The sequence below is a fragment of the Pararge aegeria genome, chromosome 3 (genome assembly GCF_905163445.1).
Source record: "Pararge aegeria chromosome 3, ilParAegt1.1, whole genome shotgun sequence".
Classification (NCBI taxonomy): Eukaryota; Metazoa; Arthropoda; class Insecta; order Lepidoptera; family Nymphalidae; genus Pararge; species Pararge aegeria.
In genome coordinates, this window is record NC_053182.1 from 7960022 (window position 1) to 7976589 (window position 16568).

The window sequence follows — 16568 nt, forward strand, 5'->3', positions numbered from 1 at the left end:
TTTATATTATTATATAATATTTTAACAATCATAATTTTATAATTTTTATATATTTTTTTTATTCATTAGTTCTTTTTGTCATTGATCAACCAGAGACGGAAATAAAATAATGCTTGACGGCTCTAAGCCTATGGGTCCAATTCCCACAACATGGATGTTTTCAGTTTCTGGGTGTTTATCTGTATATTATATGTATTTATGTATACTATTAATAAAAAATTTCATCAGTCATCTTAGTACCCATGACACTTTACTTTGTGGCTTGATGGCAATGTGTGTATTGGTCTTATTATATTTATTATTTAATTATAATAGCAGACTTCGGCACCAGTTCTAATTCAGACTGTGCGTGTCGACACTCCAGGAATTGACTTAGCTCATTATAATGAGTTGTCCAGTATTGTTTGCGTAGACAAGCCCTTGCCCTGGTTGTGGTGCCCACCGCAGACAGTTGAGGCTGGTGAAGCCATTCTCCCAAGTTTGCTCCAATTCCTTGATGGGCGACAATCCAGTTCGGCTTGTGCTTTCTGAAAGTATCAATAGGTGTGCTTTTTAAAAACATGCCCTCTTCCCCCAGGAATGTTCGTGTTTTCTAAGAGACAATGTATCCTTTTTCCATCTTCAGTATGCAAGCTATATGTGAGTCAAGTTCACCAAATGGGTGTATTGGTTGCAGTAGAACATAGGTAAAAAAACAAACCAACTATCAATTGTATCCTGTAACCTTGCTTTATGTGATACATTCTGACATGCCGTACAGCAAAGGACTTGAGTTGCTTGGCGGACCATTTCGTCCAGGACGAGCCGAAAGGTTGTCATGCATTAGGCGTTCTTGGGAGATCACGGAGCCTTCAAAAATTTGCTGAATGCGGTAACTGGAATTTCAGTGGCACAAAGCCTGCGATCTACATCACAAGAAAATTCCACCATCATCTGAAACGAAAAAAATAAAAAGGCATGCTTCCTTACCTAACGGGTCAAGGCGGTAGAGAAGGGCGAAAACACTGCTCCTCCCGTGAGGCGCAAGAGTGAATCGACGCGATCCAAGACCAACGGCCAGGTGGCGTGCAGTGGGCGATAATGCAACCGACACCGCGCTCTGTTCCAGTGCTGCCGTGTGTAAGCACTGGCCAAGTCTCGACCACTCCAAAGAGTAAACACCTAATAATTAAAAAAAAAAAAAAATATTTTTTACGCCTTCTTAGGTTCTTTTACATACTATATCAACTCTGAAATAGATCGTCATCGCCTCGCCTATCAACTCGCCGTCACAGAGGCGTCTACAGTACTTAAGCACGTAACTGGAGTAGATGAGTAGATCGCTTCGGCTACAGCTATGCTCCGGTAGATCGACTCTGCTACAGCTATGCTGATAAGTTTATGTTGCAACTTGTAATAGGAAGTTTCATACAAATAATACTGAATGCCGCGAGCTGAGACGATGCTTGCCGAGTTGGTATGAGTGTGAACTTAAATATCCATGCGAAAAAATAAGTCAGTAGAGCAGTTTCGATCGTCAATAGGATATAGGATGGGTATAACGATTGTATCTGTCACAGACTCACCTAACCAATGGTTAGTATTCCTTAGACGAGGTACTGGGTGCAGAGCAACTAATAGTCTTCCGTCCTTTGATATATCAATACTTGCATCGTTGTGTATTCTGCACCGCTGAACGACCACATTTTTTGAACCTGAATAAATAAGTAGAGAATTTACAGCAAAATCTTTGCATACACATCATAGCATATTTTCAAGCATCAAATCATGTCTTACAAATGCAAAAAAGCTGTCTCATAACCATAAAGTTGCGCTACGATGACATGAATCAAGATTCCGAAATAAAATCATGATTCAAATTTGAATCCTATTATTATTTAAAATGGTGGAATTGATAAAACTAACAGGTTTCTTTTGTATTTACTGACTACTGGAAGTGAGAGTGATATAGAGGCGTGACAGGAATGGATAAGATAACGAATAAATATATAAGAGGCAGTTTGAAAGACTCTATCAGAAGAATGTTAAATTTTTATGCGGAGCGACAAAGAATAAGAAGAAGATCAAAGAAGAGATGTAATGATTGTGTGAAAGAGTATATGGGTGTAAAAGGGGTGGATAGTGAGTTGGATAAAAAATACTCAATCAGTCTAGCCATTAACTTTGCACTGCAGCGGAACTATACTGCGTGGCAATGATTTTATATTTATTAATAAATAATAAATAAATAAATATATTACGACACTAGTCCCAAAGTAAGCGCAGCTTGTGTTATGTGTACTAAGATGACTGATAAATATTTTTTATGAATAATATACATAAATACTTATAATATATAGATAAACACCCAGACACTGAAAACATTTATGTTCATCACTTTCATCGTTCATCATTTTCCAGTTGTGCGAATCGAACCCACGGCCTTGGACTCAGAAAGCAGGGTCGCTGCTCACTGCGCCAATCGGCCGTCAATTTATTATGAAGAATATACGCAATTTGTATACGTACTAAATGTTCGGCCTCAGGGGGATCAAGTTCGGTCTCAGGCACGCAACTAAACTTCTCTGAGTTATGTGCGTTTATAATAAATGCAATTAAATATCACCTTTAATGGTGAAGGTGAACATCGTGATAAACTTGCACGCCCGAGAGTTCTCCATATTGTATTAAAAGGCGCCTACCAGTGGGGCCGGTAATGAGTTGATAATGACGGTGATGAAATAGGTACTCACTGTCGGCAATATCTGGTGTGTTGCCCGTCGTGAAGTCCCATGCTTGCACGCGGTGGGACGGCGCCGGCAACGCTTCTGATATGATGCTAGCGTCTAGCAGTCCTGCCATGCCGCCCATGCGACGCATACCTCCCAATCCTCCGGCCGCACCCCCCCCTCCTCCACCCACAGCAGCCCCATTCCCAGCACCAGCACCAGCATCGCCGTTGCCATCTTCGTCGATCACCATAGCGTTCTGAGAATAAAGTGATCAAACTCAAAATTGAAGTAAACCTACTTCATAAGTTCTTGTGAAACGTCAAGTCTGTCTGTTTCTAGTGATTCTACCAAAGTGAACCAGGCGAGATATCCAGCCCAAGCCAGTTTTTAACCGACTTCTTTCATTATCGTTAATATTTGTTAGATGAGAGCAGTGCTGACAGCGCCCAATAAACCTAAATATGTTTGCACGCTCGTAATCGAAGGTCAGTTTTGCCTATGGATGATTGAACACGGCAGAGTAAGATGGATTTTATTTACCTTGCTTTATAGCTCTGATTCATCCGAACTTCTCAGAAAGCGCTCTTAGCAAAATAAAATACCGCAGTACAGAGTTTGTGACTCTAAAATAAGTGACATTAAGTTCATTTTGCTTTAACGTTACATTATTTGATACACGAAAATGATTGTGAGCATACAAATCATATACTAAGCATACTTGCCATTAAGAAATTTATCAATTGTTATTTCAAACCCCGAAGTTATACATTTAGCTATCGCGTTTTAAAACTACTTTGCGTTTGAACGTTATTTCAAACTTAATTTTGGAAACATATAAACCATAAAAAAGGTCGTTATTGTTCTTTGTATGGTTTTTATCTAAGGTGTTTTTATTTTCATACAAAACCTGGTTATCACCTTAATCGTAATACAATCGTAGGCACTATTTTGTAATGAAATATTAAGAGATGTCGTCATACAAGTACTGTAAATATTTCAAAAATTACGTCTCAAAGTGAAGCATATTAAACATAATGGATAATATTCACTTACTTGGGCGAGAATTATTGGTTGTAGATATTCGTGAATTCTTGGCAGTCTTTGAGGTGGGTTTCTTTGCGTGCTGGGGTTGCTGATACTCAGATCGCCCACTTGTAATAGGGGAACGGCCGCAGCCGCTGCGTCCTCAATCGCAGCCTGATACTGTTCGAGTCGCGATTCTTCTGTCGGCCGGCTCGTTGCACCTCTTGATAAAATCCGTTCTCGTGTAAGTAAAAGCGGCCTGTAGTCGAATGAAGAACTAAAAGAGCGGCGATTAGGTGAATCTTGGTCTTGCAACGTTGAACGGTTCTCGGGAGGCCTTTCGTTAGTAGGCGGAAAGTTAAACATCTCTCTAACAGACGAAGGCGTGTATAGTCTAATTGTTTGCATTCGCCTGAACCTGCTTCTTGCAGCGTTACGTAGTCTCACAGCTTGCATATGAGCCAATCTTATTAAGTTGATTCTGTGCTCAAACTCGTTCATCATTTCAGGAGGTAGCCTTGAGGGTCTAGCATCACCGGATAGAATACCAGAGGGGCCAGCGACAGGTTGTGCACTTTGTGATTCTGTCCTAGCAGCTCTTAAGGGTCGTCTGTTAGCCCTATTAGGTAGCAATCGTAAGGAAGGAATCTTATGAGAGGATACAGGAGGGAAAACTCTTTTTTTAATCAACGGGTGGGCTATTGGATTTGTCTTATGTAACGCTTTTAGTCGCCTACTTTCCATATATAAATCCCGTCTGTTTCTGGCTGTTGACGAATTATTTCTATTTGCCGCTGAAATTTGTATTGCTAGACGATTACTCCATTGTTGTGAAATATTACTTTGAGAAGAAGTTGAAGCTAATGGAGCTGAGGTTTGTTGTGAGTTGTTCTCAGATATTGCTTGTGCACTCGTAGAGTTATCTCGCTTTATACGTTTACTAGCACTACTCTGTAAACGATCTTTTTCTAACTCATTAGGATTCGGGTTATGAGCTGGTTCATCTGGTCCATCTACGTTGACAGGGCCAGTATGATCAACGTTTTCTAAACGAATAACATTCAACGAATCAACACGCTGAGGCGATGTATTGTTACTAGCTCGGCCGTTATTTCTATTTGTCATTAACAATAAGCAAGTTATTGCCAATGCCTTCTTCAAAGACCGTAACATCTGTATTATCAGCTGACTAAGTCCTCGCTCCTCTAAACACATCATCATCATATTAAACATAATGGATAATACTTGCATAGCTCGCATACGAATATCGTGTCTTGTTGCACTAATCTCCATTGCTCTGGCAAAATCTCTTCTAGGTCTATTTGTATTCCTCTGAGGTAAACGAGTCGAAGCAGGATTACGTGATCGTCGCCTAATCTCGGTTTCTGGTCTCCATCGATAGCTAGATTGTAATCGCCTCCTGAGCGATGGTGACCAGTTAAAGCTAGATGATTTTGTTAGAGGCGATTTGCTCGCTAATGGTTGTCTGTTACTACTGGGGTTTTCCCTAGATGTACCCTGTTCAGGCTCATCAGTTGAAACATTTTCAGTGTTGGTTGATTCAGAATTTATTGTACTTTCTCCCTGATTGCTACTTTGAGTTCTCGAATTTCTGCTGGGCGTTCGAGAAATGTTGTCTGCCACTTCAGTTAACATCATACATCTATCCAAAAGTGACCTTGTATAGTGACTGGGCAAATCTTGACGACCAGTTTCTCTGTGTAAAACTAAAATTCGCCTACGTAGATTTTCCCACATATTGCGTAGCTCGGGCATTGTTGCACGATTACCACGAATCCACATATTGGTGAGTTGCGTACAATGCTTTTGCATGGCATTTACGCCACCACGAACTTTTCTATAGGCTTCTGCCGGTGGGATTCGACCAGATCCCCAGAAATTGTCTCCACTTGTCGATGGCAGATTAGAATTGATGTCACTAGGATTGTTCTGCTCCGAGGTTTCGGGAACATCTTGGTTATCAGCGTTAGACGTGCTAGGTCCTTCTCCTGCAGCATTACTCTGAGTACGCACGCGAAAATTACTGCTATTAGCTGATACATTAATACCACCGGTTTCGCTGTCAGGATTTTGCAGACGAAATTCTCCCAGTTCAAAATCTAATCTATCCGTAGGATGTGGCTCTTGTTCGGAAGAGTTTGATGGCCCAGCACCACTGGATCGATCAGGATCTCTCGCGTCATCTTCCCTAAATGTAGAATTTCGAGTTCTAAAAATATTGACTTCGGGTGACTGATCACTATCAGATTCTGAACTAGATGATAAAATACAGGGACGCAAATTTGAATTAAATAAACGTACACCAGGACGCGACGACGCTCTTGGACGGTCACCACTATCATTATCACCAGATTGTGCTCTAACTCCAGCAGATGTTTCACTAAATCGAAGAGGAATCTCTCCTCCTGAACTAACATGTTGGAGAGTTGATAGAGACATATTTGTAATTAAATTCAATAGTCTCGTTCCGGAATCTCTAAGAATATCACGAATCAAATCTAGGCTCTCATTGATAGTGTGAGCGTCTGCAGGTGTAGACGACGGTGATTGGGACGTGGTAGAAGAAGTGGTCTGAGTTGCATTAGTCACCGAAGTTTGAGGTGTGCTTTGTCGAGAAGTTCGGGTCGGTAATGTATTTGTAGTACTTGAAGAGTTTTCGTTCGGTATGGAAATATATATTCGCCTGGCGCCACCCCATCTGCGAGGCGATAAGTCTAAGAGCGAAGGGGAATCCGACCTATAAGCTGGAAAAACACTAGTGCGTGAGGAATTTGCGGCATTATCGGAATTCTGTTGGGCGACCAGGCTTGTAAACGAAATTCTGGTCGGTCTTGGTGTTCCATTTGTCGAGGAAAATGGGTTAGGCAAAAGTCTAGATGCCCGTTCGTTCTGATCTACTGTTCGAAAGGATCTACCAGAAGTGTCATTAAGTGGATGGAATGCGGAAGGTCTTGAACCAAATATGGAATGATCCTGACGTGTTGAATTTCGATCTCTGCAAACAAGAAAATCGTTACAGTATCGTTAATATAAACTTTTTGCAAATTTTTTGACATAATAAATACAAGCAACTTTCTTTACCTGGGAAGGCCACTATTTAAAGATAAAGCGTCAAGATTTAGCAGGCGACCACTACTCCCTTCGCCTTCTGCATTGTCAGTTTCTTGCCTATGGCTGGATGTCCCCGTGGCAGGATTTTCTGTGTAAATATACTATTGATAATTTTTAAAAGTTTCCTGCTGAATAGGGAGCGAGGGAGAGAATACTTCATTAAGAGCGTGCAGGAGTATGATCACAACCTATTTGAAAAAAAACCTACACATTGTCCGGATACAATTTAATTAATATGGTGACAAGTTATAGCTTCAAACTGCAATCCAAAATTTTGTACCACTGAGTTTGATCTCTTCATGTGTCTATTCTGACGTCACAATAATAGAATACTAATGTTGTACAGAATGTCATATTGCACCTAAACTGCGCTGACGTGATATAATTTATTTAAATTGATTGTAATTAATCTAATTCTTTGTAAGTTAATTTTATTAATTATTTTTAAGTTAAGATTTGCATGCCTTTAAATGGGCTAAACATTGTTCTGTATAATTTTTGTAACATCTATAATTTCACGATTATTATTATTATAAAAGTTATTTTATATGACAACTTATGTATAATTTATTTTCAAAATTATCTACCCAAGATCAGGGAAATTTTAAACACAATGAATGGACAACTATCTTCATAGTAGGTGTCACGTAAAAAGAGCTCCGTTAGATCTGCGCAGTGGACTCATAGAACTAAGTGCGACAGAGTGTAGTTAAGAGTTTAGATGGAATATTATTTAAGATAATGAACATTAAAGTTAACTAATAGAAATCATTAGACATACCATCTTTGAAATCACAAACTTAAGTCAAAGTCGAAAAACAAATGTAAATAATGTAATTATTTACAATAACCCAGAACTGGAGCTTATTTAACCCAAAGGCTAAGTCTAGCAATTCAAAGGGTTTATATCGCCAGCGTTTTGGATACCATGTCGATTTGCATCTAATTGTAAAAATAGCTCACTACGCAGAGCTCTTTTTACGAGACACGACTTATACCATTGTCAAATTGCGGTGCGGATGTGTAGGAGCGCGCCACACGAGTGTTGCTGTTAGCTTCAGGCGATGGGTCGGTTTCCATCGGATCTGTGCCGCGATCCGTCTACAATAGATTAAATTATGATGTGTTAAGCTGTTCGTACATAGCATAAAACGCAACGCATTTTTCAGTAATTGGAATGCAGGTATGCTATTGATGGAGTCTACGCATTAAAATTTACTATGTTGAAACATGGGGTGTATATCGCGCGTGCTGTTTTGTGATAACTGCTTTACTCAACGATATACCAGTTCGACATTCAAAAAACTGTCAAAAGATAACAGCAAAAGTAAAATAAAATAGATAACTGAGACAGATAAAATGATTCTACATTCACAAACACTCATACAATTTTTATTATAGCTCGCAACTTCAATATACATATTAAGCACTTTTTTTAAATACTTCTTGCATGAAAGTTATCACACCATATAGTGTGAAAACGGATGACTATAAATTTAAATGGTAGTTTTCTGAACATCTGGATTTACTGAGGTTTTTACATCCAGTGTTGTGAAAAGATTTCTTGAATATAAAATAACTACGGCACGAGCATTCAAAATTCAAAATTCATTTATTTAAAGTAGGCCTAATATAAGCACTTTTGAAACGTCAAGTCTTGTTTGTAGTGATTCTACCACCGGTTCGGAAAGCAGATTCTACCGAGAAGAAGCCGGCAAGAAACTCAGCAGTTGCTCTTTTCCAACATCAACAATTTACATTTTGCATTTTAACATTCATTTTTCTATCTTGTGAGAGCTGAAAGCGGAGCCGGATGCTTCCAAGCAACCTTGTCATTAAAAAATTCATCAATTGTATGTCATTTATTACAGCGAGGTTCGCTGTAATAAATGTGTTTTAACAAATTCTTTAAACTTGTGCATTGGCAGGTCCAAAATCACCTTAGGAATCATATTATAAAAGCGTATACTCAATCCCACAAATGATCCCTGTACCTTACGCAGACGATATGCAGATGACACTAATTTATGACCATTTCTTGTAAGTCGACTGTTTATGTCCACTTTTCGTTTATAAAGACTAATATGTTGTCTTACAAATACTATATTGTTATAAATATATTGTGAAGCTACAGTAAGTATGCCTATTTCTTTAAACTTCTCACGGAGGGATTCGCGTGATTTAAGTTTATATATTGACCGTACAGCTCTTTTCTGCAATATAAATATAGTTTCGATATCAGCTGCTTTACCCCATAACAAGATTCCATAGGACATAACACTATGAAAGTACGCAAAATAGCCTAGCTATTTCAACGTCAGTAATCTGTCTAATTTTTCTGACTGCGTAGGCAGCCAAGCTTAGTTTACCCGCTAGTGAATCTATATGAGCATTAAAATTTGCACTTCCTTTTCTGATTAAGCTTTCTGAACTTGATTCAGAAATAAATATTATTATAAGAAGAATGAATCATTACCGTACTAGGAGGAGGCGGAGTAGCTGTCAGCCTGTGGCGAACCATAAAGAGACGCTGGTAGTTCCTCACTAGGCTGTCATATCTTTGAACCAAGTTTTGATAAGAATTGACAATAATATCTTGGGCAGATCGAGAATTATCTTGCGTTCTATTGGTTTCTGGAGTGTCTGATTCCTCCCTTCTTGTGTTGCTTGTATTGTTTGTTGGATTGACATTTGGATTCGGTTGAAGAACACTATTACTAATCCCTCCAGCTGTAGGTCGTAACGATATTCCCGTTATAAGTTTGTAACCCAAGGAATCAAATGCCACATATCTGAAATTGTATTATTTAATTGTGGTTAATAAAGGTATAATATAATATATATTTTAATATTCTATTAACTTTTCTAAATTTGTTTGTTGAAAATAGAATTATAGCAAATTGTTTTCATGTGTTTATGCCTATTTTTTTATTTTTTTGTTGATTTAAACGTTTATACCTTTTAATAAAGATTTTTAATTGAATATACTAAACTACATGTGATAAGCCTGCTTGATTTCTCTTTAAACATAAAAAAAAGAAAGTTTCAATTGTTTAAGTCCAGATCAAAAACTAATTTAAATTATCAACAAGTTTTCATGGCTCTTGTAAAATCCTTGTGTTTAATACAACATGTACACAGTACTATTAATAACCAACTACCACTGACCTGACTTTTTCATTTATATTATTAGTTGAAACTTTAGTAAAAGGTGCAGGTTGGCTCCAATCCCAAAAGTAAAGCTCATTGTATGTAGCAATTACCAACAATTGTTCCCGTGGGTGGAATGCTATTGACGCTATTACTGTTTCTTTAGATACATTCCATACCTCACTGCCACCCTGTGAGTAGAAAGAATATAAACGGTGAGAACAAATTGTTCCATCTTCAATATCAGTTCTGGCAGCTTTTACACAATGCTCATCTGAAAAACTCAATATGTATATTGAAAGGTAATCATAATATATCTGCTTTTCTATTAAAATATTATTATTCCAAATAATTTAAATGATGCAAAAAAAGATTTACCTGTGCACAGAAAATATTGTTTGATTTCACTAAAAAAATATACTTTTTTAGATGTTTATTTATTACTTACACTAGAAATATCCCATACTCTGACTTGGCCCCCCAGACAACCTGAACCAATGAGTTGCGTGTGAGTGGGATGAAATGCAATACACCATGGTGTACGGGGATGTCCTTTTAAAATCCTTACATGTTTACCACTGGCAAGTTCTGACACATACACATTGTGATTTCCGTGTGTGGATGCTACTTTGGTGCTGGAAAATAAGAAACCAAGTATATTTAGTCTATTTTTTCATATATATGTACTTGTGTTACAGTGTGAACCAATTTTTAATTATTTTTACTGGAAAGTATGGTTTGAAAGCTCTACTGGGTCACAAAATAGACTGCAAGAAACAGGAAAGAATGGATGTTTTGGGGATCACCTCTGCCAGTAGGACACACAGATTTCTAACTAGATTGTGTTGTTAAAAAATGAGGTACTTTGTATTGAAATGTACTATTTATTTCATTTGTTTATTTATTTTAATACATTTGTTTTTATTCTATTTTAAAAACATACTTTGCAGTAAAAAGGAATGATAAGATAAAAAGTTTAAATTATGTCTTATAATGTTACAAAAATGGAGTGTCATACACTGGGGATTAATTACTTTGGTAGCTACATACCCATCTGGACTGAAAACCATGAGAAATGTTGACCTTGGATATCCTGGCAAATCGCAACACTGAAATTTAACAATACCCACCATTTATCATGTTATAGAAAGTAATAACTATGGTAAGAAATATAAATACAGTTATTGTAATCTACAAATAATTAAAATTGAAGTGTAGTTATGTGAAAATAGAGCTGCAAAAAAACTATAACTTTTTATTTTGAAAATCTACCCTTAAGGGGGTAAAGTTGGGGTTGGAAGATTTAGTTGGAATGCTGAACAGATATTAAAATTAGAAGGTATGTTACTTTTAGGGCATTGCTATCCACTAAGATGAGTGTGCTATTATTCTGGAGTAAAGGAGTACATACATTGCAGCCACAAAATAAAAAACAATAATGCTTTAGTTCAAACTAATGGTGCTGGCTAAGAGCTTGCACATAAAGAGACAGTGCGCCGACAACTCCAGTCACCACTGGGATCAGTTTTGTATATTGCACCGTACTCCTTATCAATCACATTGGACTACTTGCTTTGCAATAACAGTGAAGCTTTATCAACTAATAGCAATTATATAATACTAGTCACATCAATATTATGTTTTTATTTATAATCTTATGCAAACACTTTATATTATTTTGCTAAGCATAAATAATTAGGAAACATAGTTACAAAATAGAAATTTAAATAAAATATGTATTACATTTGTTAACTTCTTTGAATCTTACTCTTATTTTTAATGGCTTCTGCACTAGGATATCTTCAGCAACATTCTCAAGTACTGTTTTGTTAGAAGATGAATTTGTTGGATTGATGCCTCGTTCTCTCCACTGCCAGCTTCGGGCAACATTGCCGAGACTGGGAGTTTCTTCAATTGAGTCATTTTTGAATCCTAACCATTCCCCATCCAAAACTGGATCCATTACCTGTGTTTAAAATTAAGGTTGGCATTGTTTTGCATTCATAGGATATATAACTTGTAATTTAAAGTGTTTTACTCAATTAAATTTAAAAAAAAAAATTTTTTTTTTCCCATTACTTTTGGTGTGCTTTTTTTCCTTTATAGAAAGTTTGCTATGTAGCCAGAGAAATCATCTGGTTTAACAGATTGTAAAAGAATACAATGTATCCAGATGGTGGGTATGAAATTGGTTCTTAAATGTGCAGTGCTTATTAATATTTAAGGCCTCTTTTTTAATGTTGGTAGAAGCCAGTATGAAATAAAGTGGATACTAGACTCTTACAAGGCACTTTTGGAATGCCACTATACTAAAGTATAATAAAGAATACTCAAGATTTAGGTTCTTAATTCAGCCAGATGCATACATTTTTCTAAATCTTCTATCTTTAATAATAATAATAATAGTAATGCTGCACTTCAATGTTATTGAAAAAAGATTACAACATATTGTCTTGAACAGATAAATAATGATTGACTATTCGGAAGCAGCCAGTCATGATACCTGGATATGTCTTGTAATAAATATATCACTGCAAACTTCATGAGAGTTGTGGTGATTCAATACTATTTCAGGCTTAAAATTTATATGGCTTTGAAATATAAAAAATTTTTGCCCAACCCAGAGAGGGTTGGGCAAAAAATTTTTTATAACTTAGCAAAAACCAGGAGTTATTTTACATACTGAACGCATGATTTAGAAGTGTGTATTATATTTAGTGATAATATTAAAATAGTAATTAACTTAAAAAACATTTTTTTCATAAAATGCATTATTTACCTTAGTAATTTGTGATGTAAGAACAATGATATGAAGAGATCTGAAATAAAAGCAACTTCTTAGTATGTGAGAAGTAATGGTATTTTAAACAATAAATCTGATCAGACACTCACTAAAATTCCAACCTAAAAATATATCGAAAAATATCAGCTAAGTTAGCCGATGAACTAGACATCGTTAATATTGATTTAGTTAACAAATTATGATTTATCTTATGAATGATTGTTTCAGTAATGTATTATAAATAACAAGTTTATAAAACGATCAAAGTAAGCCATATTGAAAAATGTCAACAGATTACACAGGCTACCGTTTTATTTATTATTACGTAAACGTTTGTTAAATTTTCCAAAGGACTACTAAACAAGCAAGGGGTTGAAAGTGTATCGCTTAAAAATAAATATATAATCTTACGTTTGGTCATTACTAGCATGTATCAATAAACAATGACATTTACCTGGATCATATTGTAGTTATATTGTAATGATTTTATGAAGTATTCATGTATGAGCATTAATTTAATATTATTCTTATTTATAAAAGTTGTTTATTTAAAAAACTACACTTTTACGACACAAAATTCTCGAAGAAAATTCTACGGCAAACATTCAGCTGCGAACTGTCAAAATTTGCTATCACAGATAAATACCTTATTTTTTAATGCGTTCAAAAACTCCAACCTATATGGATGAAAATTGAAACATTTACAATTTTCATCCATTAAAAAAATCGATTGAGGACCATCTTTTTATCTACCTAGATAACTAATAACTCATAATTATTCACTAGAAATATTTTTAATAACTTTAAATAAACGCAAATATAATGTAATATAATATACTTTGCATTGCACACAGTATATTATAATGATTTTGTATGTATATTGAATATTATATTTATATTATTTAGTATGTATATTGAAAGAAAGTACTTGTAAAAGGTAAAAGCGCCAAACAAACGGGATTCATATAAGGAAAAGGATAGGACAAATTCTAATAGTTACGCTAATAAAATGTACCTGATGATAAATCCATTAAATTCTGCAAAACGATTTACAGCTGCTTCGTGAACTTCTCGAAAGGATTTGACTGTCTGATGCAGAGGCTCCCAACCTTAAGCCAGCGACGTTCTAAACAAGTTAAGAAATTCGGCGCGGCGCCCTCGCCCTAACCTAGTCGAAATAGATAGGTAGGTACTTGTCAGTTAGGCACACAAGCGCAAAAAATATAACATAGCTACTCCTTAAATGCAGAATTTAATTACAGGCACCGAGACCGTTTAAGGGTGTATTCAAAAGTACGAAATCCACGAGTTCCTTTAAATACAAAATTCTAATTTATTGTTAGACTTATTATAATATGCATATCTATATCATGCATACCAAAGAACTTTAAAAGGCGCATCATTTAGTTGATTTTTTTAAGGAAATAAAAAATAATTGGTGCTGTCTTTAATTAAAAAAAAAAAAAAATTATAGACAGCAGAATATTTATTACAGGCATCCATCCATTTTTATATATTACTAGCGTACCCAGCCCGCTTCGCCGGGCTAGATTTTGCTTTATTTTATTTAAACAATAAACTTACATCATTAAATTTTTAATTTAAGTCTCATAATATATTAAATCATTTCTCTCCGTATTCATTCTCTTCTATTCTCTTCTCGGGTGAAGATCATTATCTACATCCATGTACACATAACAATAGAATATCATCCTAGTAAATAAAAACTGTATTTGACAGTTTGACAGTTCAAAAATAGCAGTGCTCCGATCGTCACCAAACTTTACAGGATTACTCGCCAGGTCAATCCGGAGATTCCCTGAAAGTTTCATTGATATCGGTCCAGTCGTTTCGGAGCCTATACGGAACATACCCACACACTTTCTCTTTTATATATATATATTTAAAACATCTTCTATCTTCTATAAGATAAAAGATGTTTTAAACAGTCATATCAAATCTAGCGCAAATAATTTAAGTTTGACGCCTGTGACATATACTCGCGAGGTCACTTTACATTTGATGAATTTCTTAATGGTAGATTGGAAGCAGCCAGCTTCGCCCACATCTCCCGCAAGATAGAAAAATGGTTGTAAATGTCGATGTTGGAAAAGAGCAACTACTGAGTTTCTTGCCGGCTCTTGTCGGAAGAGTCTGTTTTCCGAATCGGTGGTAGAGTCACTAAAACGAACATACTTGACGTTTCAAAAGTGCTTAAAAGTAGGCACACTTGAAATACATGAATTTTGTTTTTTTTTGAATTTTATAGCGGTGAAAAAGAACAAAATTTAAATTTATATGATAGCGGTTTTTAACCTAAGCTTGCATAATTGTTCTTTGTAAAAGTAACATCTCCTGAGGATGCTTTGGTATCAGAGCAAAACTTGCGTAAGTAGATAGCGTATTTTAAAAAAATCTGTGAGGGTGTTGCTTTTAAAAAAATACACCGCTCAGAAAAGGGTTGCTGTAGCATAATTACATTAATTATCAAAAATTGGTTAATGGGTTGACTATTACCGGCCTGGTACAGTGCACGGGTCTTCTCTCAGAAGGGTTAAGGCCGTTTGGTCAACCATGAAGTCCAAGTGCGGATTGGTAGACTTCACACGGCCTTAAGAACGTTATGGATAATTCTCAGGTATGGAGGTATTCTCACGATGATTTGCCTTAACATGAAAGCAAGTGATATTTTTACTGCTTAAATTGAAAACGCACATAACTCCGATAAGTTAAGGCTGCTTGCCGGGGATTAACCTCGGTCCCTCCGAAAGTGAGACATAGATGGCACCTCATAAGTACAAGACGTATAGCTTCAACATCAACATACATTAAAGCCGAGAACACGGTAACGAGATATTTCCCAAAATTTGATTCACGGCAATTTTGCGAGAAGATAGATTATTTTTTTCCCGAAGAAGATGCGTCGCCGCTTCGTCTTGATTTAATTTTAACCCTACAATCAAATTACGACGTATGATTTATGTATTTACGTAATGTTACATCAAAGATTTTTTTTTATTTATACGAAAGAATGATGAAGAACGTCAACGAGTTTTACCAGAGCGGAAAATTGAAAAAAAGGGGAATAAGTAATTTATAATACAGTAAGGTATATATAACAGAGGAGGGATGTATCCTATCCTGTAAGTAGGTATCAATATTAAAACATTTTCTTAATAAATATACAATTGGGAACAACGATCCTAGTGTAACATATCATACTTAACTTCGCGTTATAAAGTAAATCTGTATTTGTATGGAGTAGTAAAATTTTGACGTTTGGCTTGTTGATGTGACGTTAGTTTCTATGAAAAAAATTCAATGAAAATATTATGCTCTTCTTGAAAGAAGAGAACGGCTAAAAAGCTTAGACCTACTCAGCTGGTACATTTCTGATTGCACTGATAGCAGAGGAAGACCTCCTCTGCTATCACTGCATTTTAATATACTATATTTTCACAGAACAAAGAGATTAGATTCTTCGAGCTAGCCCGATACGGGTTGTTGGGCTTCAATGATTATTATCGCATAATAATCGGGACTGAAGACTTACCCTGCACACCGACGTACAGTTGTTAAACATAATCAATTTCCTTACTCGGGCTGGTACTGGTTTGTTTTCTCAGTTTCTACAGGTCGTAGCGTAATGTCAAATAGAATAAAATCTTTTTTTCAGGGATTGGGCCATCAAATGCAAATAAACTGTTCTAGTCTGACTTATAGACTGAGTCTATTCAAGTTACCTACTTAGCCTATCTACTTATTAAAGA

At 36.0% G+C, this 16568-nt stretch overlaps 1 protein-coding gene across 1 annotated transcript; it reads right to left on the bottom strand.

The window, feature by feature from the left end:
- Positions 1–265: 265 nt before the first annotated feature.
- LOC120637187 lies at positions 266–13382 on the bottom strand. The gene is made up of 14 exons (XM_039908873.1): positions 13253–13382; positions 12796–12835; positions 11785–11982; positions 11067–11125; positions 10465–10651; positions 10035–10207; positions 9343–9658; positions 7865–7967; positions 6837–6954; positions 3765–6750; positions 2733–2967; positions 1566–1694; positions 970–1161; positions 266–527 (listed from the first exon to the last, which is right to left on the bottom strand). The coding sequence occupies exons 3-14, from the start codon at positions 11977–11979 to the stop codon at positions 373–375; spliced, it is 4848 nt and encodes a 1615-aa protein (XP_039764807.1). The 5' UTR covers positions 11980–11982; positions 12796–12835; positions 13253–13382; the 3' UTR covers positions 266–372.
- Between the last annotated feature and the right edge of the window lie 3186 nt (positions 13383–16568).

Coding starts and splice junctions, on each gene's coding strand:
- LOC120637187 (XM_039908873.1), bottom strand. CDS start 11,979: ATGGATCCAGTTTTGGATGGGGAATGGTTAGGATTCAAAAATGACTCA. Junction 6,751..6,836: donor TTAAATAGTGGCCTTCCCAG/GTAAAGAAAGTT, acceptor TCTTGTTTGCAG/AGATCGAAATTCAACACGTC. Junction 1,162..1,565: donor GAATACTAACCATTGGTTAG/GTGAGTCTGTGA, acceptor TTTAATTATTAG/GTGTTTACTCTTTGGAGTGG.